The 7,590-nt window shown below is 30.7% G+C and overlaps 1 protein-coding gene across 1 annotated transcript; it reads right to left on the bottom strand.

Annotated features, from left to right (window-relative positions):
• Window positions 1–205: 205 nt before the first annotated feature.
• LOC105778767 (transcription factor MYB30) lies at window positions 206–1,478 on the bottom strand. The gene is made up of 3 exons (XM_012602528.2): window positions 1,340–1,478; window positions 1,118–1,247; window positions 206–1,035 (listed from the first exon to the last, which is right to left on the bottom strand). Exons 1-3 carry the CDS (start codon window positions 1,470–1,472, stop codon window positions 528–530), a joined length of 771 nt encoding a protein of 256 aa, XP_012457982.1. The 5' UTR covers window positions 1,473–1,478; the 3' UTR covers window positions 206–527.
• Window positions 1,479–7,590: the final 6,112 nt, after the last annotated feature.

Genomic DNA, 7,590 nt, shown 5'->3' with positions numbered 1-7,590 from the left:
CTAGTTTAATTTTTAATAAATAAAAAATTATAGTTACATGTGTACTCAGAATTTTTATTCTGACCAACAATTTATAGTCTTAAGACTAATATTGTGTTGATCAGTTCCCCAAAAACACATAATGAAATTAGAAAATCATGATAAAAATTAGAAAAACATATAATAAATAATTCCAAATTTCCAAAAATAAAATAAGATGAAATCGTTACTCAATCCAAATCTAGAAAGATCATTCCATGTTTTTCCCTTTTCTTGATATCTTATAGATTTCTTCTCATCCCTTTTTGAAAGATATATACAACCTCATACATATTACATCATTTTTGCAGACTAAACAACGGCTAAGATTAGATTCTAAGCCCCAAAAACCTACATCAAGAAGTAGTAGCATACATAAAACTAACTCAGCTAATTCCTGGTTTCACCTCGAACTGAATCATGGGTCATGGATGAAGTGAAGAAAAAGAAAAACTCGTATTCAAGCTGGTTTCTAATTAGATTTCTAGATAACTCTTCCTTAAATTTAATTAGAAGTAAAAGCCGTCGAGCGGATCGTAGGAATCGAAATGACATGAGATTTCTCCATCAAGAAATGGAAACTCGGGTAATTCATAGCTAGCAGGATCCAACGTAACACTTGTATTTATATTACAACTGTCCCAGAAAAATGGTTCATTCCAGAAATTTCCACTATTTGCCTCGTACCCTTCAAGCGAAGCCTTGTTGTTGTTGTTATGATCATATGTAACTGAGTCTTTGCTGGATAAAACTGTGTTATCTTTGGTAATGGTGGAATATTGATCACTCGAAGTTGGTTGTGGGGATGCTGATAGTGAGCTCTCGAGAATTAATGGAGGACTTGTGGGAACATCAATTACAAGATGATGATGATTGTTTAGCTTCTTTTCTTTTTTCTCTACTGCCTTTTCCCTGTTATTTTGCTTATCCATAAAGCGCTTCTTGAGATGCGTATGCCAATGGTTCTTTATCTCATTATCTGTTCGTCCAGGTAACTGTGCAGCAATGGCCGACCACCTACATATTGTGAATTATACAGCATTAGATCATTAGACCAAAGCAGTATTTGAATAGATTCAAATGGATTAAAAAACAGTACCTGTTTCCAAGCGACTCATGTAATCTGATGATAGTCTCTTCTTCTTCCTTGCTGTAATTCCCTCTTTTGATATTCGGCCTTAAATAATTCAACCATCGCAGCCTGCAACTCTTCCCACACCTCGCCAGTCCTGAAAACACAAGGATCGATCCTTATATCACCATTTTCAACAATAATCCCCAATCTATACTCACTATGATATGGACCATATGCTGTCTTTACCTGCATACTTGGGGAGTTGTCGCCAATTCCAACACCCATATCTAGTAACATAAGCTGTCAGTTTCCTATCTTCCTCAGGTGTCCAAGTTCCTTTCCTTAGTCCACTCTTATCACAGTAAGGTGTTCTCACCATGTTTGACTGCTCTATTTACAAACTATGAAACTTCAAAGTTGCAACAATTTATATACTATGCCCATGTTTAGACCAAAACGTGTGACACGTTTTAGTTGTGGTATTTATAAAATATTCATTTTCATTTAATAAATAAAAAAAACCCTTTTCGTCTATATCCAGGAAAATTCAGCAGGATGTCGTTTTCATGGTCAAATACTAGAACGATATAGCTGACACCTTCGAGGAAAGATTGCCACTCCTGAAACGTGATGTATGCAGCGGATGAACCAAAACTTCGACGAAGCTCAGTTTAATTTTGATCAACAGTAGATTCATTACGTTTTTTTTTATCTTAAATTGTTTCTTTAATAAATCAATAAACAAAAGCCATTGAAGATTTTGTAGGTTGTTTGATCAAGTCTGGTATATATATTTCCGTGTCAGTTTGTGAGTACAAAGTACAAACAATAAGTGCAATGTTGCTTTCAATAAAGTTAGTCATTATTTAGATGTAACTATCTGTTTTGTTCCGTAGCTGAATATGGTTATCTTCTGAATATCAACCTTGAAAATCATTAAATGGTATATCCTTTCTCTCAAAACATTCATATATCAAAAATAAAATAAGGTCTGTCTCGATACATGAAACCCTCTATCTCTAAACACAACATTGAAATTTGACAAATGAGTTGAATTCGAGTCCTAACTCCGCTTATGATCCCGTTTAATTCTAAAACAATTTTTGTGAGATTAATCATGTTCTTGAGTGTGTATGTTTTGTAATGTGATTGAATGTATTTATCATTGTTGAAATCACTTGAAATAGTCTGAGTTGATTCGGCAACATAATGAGATATCACGTATTTAGATCTAGCGATCAAATTGAGTGTGGGGTGTCACATTTAGTGCTAATTTAGCACAACCATGCATGTCACGAGTTACACTATAGCAAAATAGGTTTTTAGCGACATTTTTTTGAGACTATAAGCGCCGCTAAACCAGTTTGCAGCGTTTTGGTAAGCGTCGCAAAAAAGGCCGCTATAGATAACGTCGCTAAGTTTTGCAATGTTTATGTGAAAAACACCGCTATAGAACATGACATTTAACGGCGCTTTTCCCACAAATGCTGCTAAAGAACATGACCTTTAGCGGCACTTTCCCAGAAATGCCGTTAAAGAACATGACCTTTAGCGGCGCTTTCCCCACAAACGCCGCTAAATGTCATGTCCTTTAGCAGCGCTTTTCCCAAAAACTTGCATTTAACTTGCTTTCTATTCTTTGTCTCCAAACTTGTATTACCTGTGTTTTACGTGAGAATTTGCAAATTTGTTCCATATTGAATCATTGATTTGAGAAAAGCAGTGATCTGACCAATGGTATCAAAATCAACTCTTGACTAACTTCACCAAATTTATATAATTTTTTAAATTTCCAAATCTCTAAATTTTTATATTTTCCAAGTTAAATGCAAGTACCAAAATGAATGAAAAAATTTACAAATACCCAAGTGAACTTTAGGGCCAAATATTTTATATACATAAACATTTTAAATCATAAGAATGTCATATGTTTTTTTTTAAATTAGTTTGTTCTTTAATTTTATTTTTTAAATATACCCTAAGAAGCATATCACTGTGCAAATCCCATGGAAAAACTAAACTCCTTTGACAGTGGATCAAACAAATCTTTTATATTTTTAATCCACTTCCAAATCATTTATGAAGAAATAAGACAATGGCAAGAAATAATTTCAAAATTGTAATCCTTCTAATTGATTCTATTATTGATGTATAAAAAAAACAAGTAGTAATCACCTACAAATCCAGAGAATTGTATCCTATAAAAGCCATATTTATAGCTTACCAAATCAAAGAAGATAAATGAGTGATTTTTGCTCAAATACTCTATATAATAGATAACATCTACTTTTTCTTGTTCCCTTAACAGATAACATTTACTCGATTTAAAAGTAAATTATTGTCATCAGAGAACATGCAATTTTAGGGCTAAGCATCCATTAAATCTTGTAGCTTAATAACAATAATCACAAACAAACGGAAAAAACTTACACGGCGATGAGGCAGAGGAGTGTCGACGGCGATGCAGTAGAGGGGATAGTCAACGGTGATGCAGTAGACGGTCAGGGAAAATCAAAGGGATTTTGGATTTTGATTTGGGGATTTCGATGTGGGGATTTCGATTTGGGGAAAATTAAGGGATTTAGGGGTTTCAATTTTTAGGGGTGAAAATAAGGGATTTTAGGGTTTAGGGATAAAATAAAAGATTTTGGGGTTATGGTTTAGGGGGAAAATAAAAGATTTTTAGCAGAGCAAACGGCGTTGTTTCGTTTAAAATAAAATAATTTTTTGCTTATCTTTTGCGGCGTTTTTCTCATAAACGCCGCTACTGCTTTACCTATTGCGGTGTTTTTCCATTAGCGCTACTAATGTATAATATTTGGGCGTTTTCCGTCCGAACGCCACTAAAAACGCCGCTAAAACCTTAATTTCCTGTAGTGTGAGACTGCAATTATTGAATCTAAGATCACAATAAAGCCAAATCCCGACACATATTGCTTTGCAACAATCAAGAGGACATGGATTCGACCATATCGTACAATTTTCCTCCGATTTAAGAGTTTAGAGCTTAATGAGTAGAAGTAAACATTGTATATATATATAAAGGGAGGGATAGTTTCACTCCCTTTTGTATCTTTTTTGTAATATTAATATTTTAACGATCCAACCGTTGAATTTATCGATTAATTGTACTGGTTATGCATGTAGATTTTCGAACCGAACCGATATCTCTATCATATCAATCTAAAAACTATATATATATATATATATATATTAATATTTACTAAATGGCTCAAAGTATTTTACATAAAGCAAGTAGTTAAAACTTTTAATTTATGTCATGCATAGTTTATTTGAATGGAATATGAGATATGAAGGTTGAATCATTAAAATATTAATATTACAAAAAAATATGAAAAGGTGTGGTGTAACTAGATCCCTTCCTATATTATATATGAAAATCAATTAATAATTAATGTAATAATAGATAACTTATATTATTGATTCCTAATTTGAGTTTTAAATCCTCTACAACCCTTAAAAATTAAAATTTTCTTTATTTTTAAAGGAAATTGAGTTTTATTTGAAAAAGAAAATCACATGTGGACTACATTATTGGATGGTAAAAAAAAAAGGAAAAGAATGAAAATTGTTGATACTAGTGTTCAATAAGAGACAAGGATGAGATGACAGTGGTGACTAGAAGATTGATTCACGTGACTTAAGCAGATAGCTGGTGTATGAGAAGGAGTTAGGGAGATAAGGAGAGGAAAATGAGATTGTATGCCTGAGTGAATGCTTAAGATTGTTGAAAGGGAAAAAGTTCCCTTCCTTCATCGTGCTCTAGGGTATTTATAGGGGTAAGATTCCCATGTGTGGTGATGTCAAGTCACTAACAGTATAGGTGATGGCTCGCTCATGTTGTGGGCCAGATGGCATGTCTGTTATGTGTTGCTTATCGTCAAGTAGGGCTTGCTTAACCATTCCCTTTGCCGAGATAGTACAAGGTCGTTAGTCCTCAGTGATCTCCTCTTGTCCAAATCAAAGTAAGGTATAACAAAACTAAAAAAATTAATAAATACTCTTTTATTTAAGATTTTGTTTGATTTTTTTGGTCAAGACTAAATTATTCTATTAACAATAGAGAAATAATTTAAAACAATTTGTAATAATAGAAGAATCTAATTATTATGTATCTAGTGAATAGCTCATTTAGAAGAAATTATTTTATGGATCCTTCCCACCATATTATTCATTGTCACTTTTCAATTATTTAATGACATTTCAACAATTATTTCATGTTATTGATACATAATTTTGATAATTTGTTAGCATGAACCCTAAACCCTAGACGTTCAAGTACAGGTTTAACAGTTTAGGGTTTGGGTTCAAGTTTGAGTTCAAAGTTTAGGGTTTAAGGTTTGAAATTTTTAAGGTTTAGGATTTAAAGTTTTAAATTCATGGTTCGAGGGTTAGGGTTAAGGTTTGAAGTTTAAGGTTTGAAGTTCATGGTTCAAGGTAAAAAATTATCAAAATTGTGCATCAATGACATAAAAAAGTTACTGAAATATTATTAAATAATTAGAAAATGACCATAAATGATGTGATAAAAATGGTCTATAAAATAATTTCTTCATGAAGAAATCCAAAATTTGATAATGACATTTCTTTTAAGATTTATCCAAAAGTACACGTGTTCTGTTGTTGCTTACATTTCATGCTGTTTTTTTCTTTTTTGACCAAAGTTCATGTTCCTTTATATGATCTTCCTTTGCTGTCAACATTAAACTATTGGGTAACTAAGATTTCATCCAAAGTAATATCAAATAATTCAATTTACATAAAGTATATTTTGGTTTAATTTTGTGGGTGTTATTTAGATTATTTTATATTCATTCAAATGTATATTATTTATATTGTGATTAAAATTATATTTTATATTTATAATTTCATATTTATTTTAATTTGAATATAATTATATTTATGATTATGCATTATAAATTGATTATGATTATAGTTATTCAAATGTTCGGTAAGTCTATGATCATAATTGTATTTATATTTTATATTTATAACTTGGGATAAAAATTACAATATTTGTATGTCATAAAATTGAAATCTATTTTTTGTTTTTGTTTTTAATACAATAATCCTCTCAACTCATAAATAAGAAGATAATGCGCTTCAGTGTACTCGAACTCATATCTTCCTATATTGACAACAATACTTATATCAATTGAAGTAAATACTCGATCCACAAATATTTAAAATCTTAAAACCACTAAAATGTGGTAGTCAAAATCAAGGAATTTAAAAACTGTATTTCAAATAAACTATTTTATTATGCTTGTGAAAGAAATCTTAAATCATATCTTTTGAACATATTATCTAAACCAATTTTTTTTCCTGAATGAAACTTTCTCCAACACAGAATTCTTTTAAAATTTAATAGATGCTAAAGTAACCCGGAAAGAAATCAGGGATGGAGACAAGGCGAGGAAAGTGGGAGGGCACATGTCCCATGACCTTTTGACCTTCTAAATTTTCATTAAAACTCTTTTTTAATTTTTAATTAGTCCCTCAAATCTTTCAAAATTTTAATTTTTTCCTTGTATATACAATCTATTTTTTAATAAAATCATTTTGCTTAGAAGTTGGTTTATTGTTTTAAAGAATAGTATTTGATACACAATAGAAATTTTAATTTCACAAACAAACTTCAAATAGACTTGTTCATGAGCCGAGTTACCTGTCTAGGCTTGGAGATGATTTGTACGAATTTTGGGATGCTTTGGATAAAAATATTTCGCTCGAAAAATGGGCTTGTATAAAAAAATAAACTCGTTTAAAATATGGGTCGAGCTAAACTTGAATATTCAAGGCTCAAACCAGGTCCGACCATTTTTAAGTTTATAATACTTTATGTTATGTAATTTATAACAAATTGAAAAATAAAGCTATACTAAATATATAATACTACTATAATATAAACATTAAAATAATGTTAAGATGACTATATAAAAAATTTCAATGAATAAAAGAGTATAAAATTACTAAATATTATATTAAAAAATAAAAATAATATAAGTGAACTTAAAATGAGTTTGAGTTAGTTTTTTGCAAATATAAGTATATTTAGACAAAATTTTAGACTCATATTTGGGACTGAACCGGACTTGGACAAATATAAAATATATCAATATCATGTTTAGCTCGACCCGATCCGACCACGAGCACCTCTAAGTTTAGTTACGTGTTTCATTTAAAAGAAATACTATGTCTTCTTATAGAGTCTTTTAAGTTTTTCAGTGGCTATCAAATAATTTTCATGGTTTTAATTTAATACAATTAGAGACGAAACTGGGGCTTTGGCTTCCTTAGTTTAATGGAATAATTCCCCTTTTATAGTGAATTATTTATTCAATTTAGATAATCCCAAAACAATTTTATTTTTCTAGTTTTGGCCTCAAAATTTTTAAAATTTGTCTTGATTATTCAATACAAATTAATTCTTAACTTTGTCCTTGTAATCAAAGAAGGGATATGGTTTCTAAGGA

Source organism: Gossypium raimondii, chromosome 4 (genome assembly GCF_025698545.1).
Source record: "Gossypium raimondii isolate GPD5lz chromosome 4, ASM2569854v1, whole genome shotgun sequence".
NCBI classification, from domain to species: domain Eukaryota; kingdom Viridiplantae; phylum Streptophyta; class Magnoliopsida; order Malvales; family Malvaceae; genus Gossypium; species Gossypium raimondii.
The sequence above is the reverse complement of the archived record's forward strand: the minus strand, read 5'-3'. Positions and strand labels throughout refer to the sequence as shown.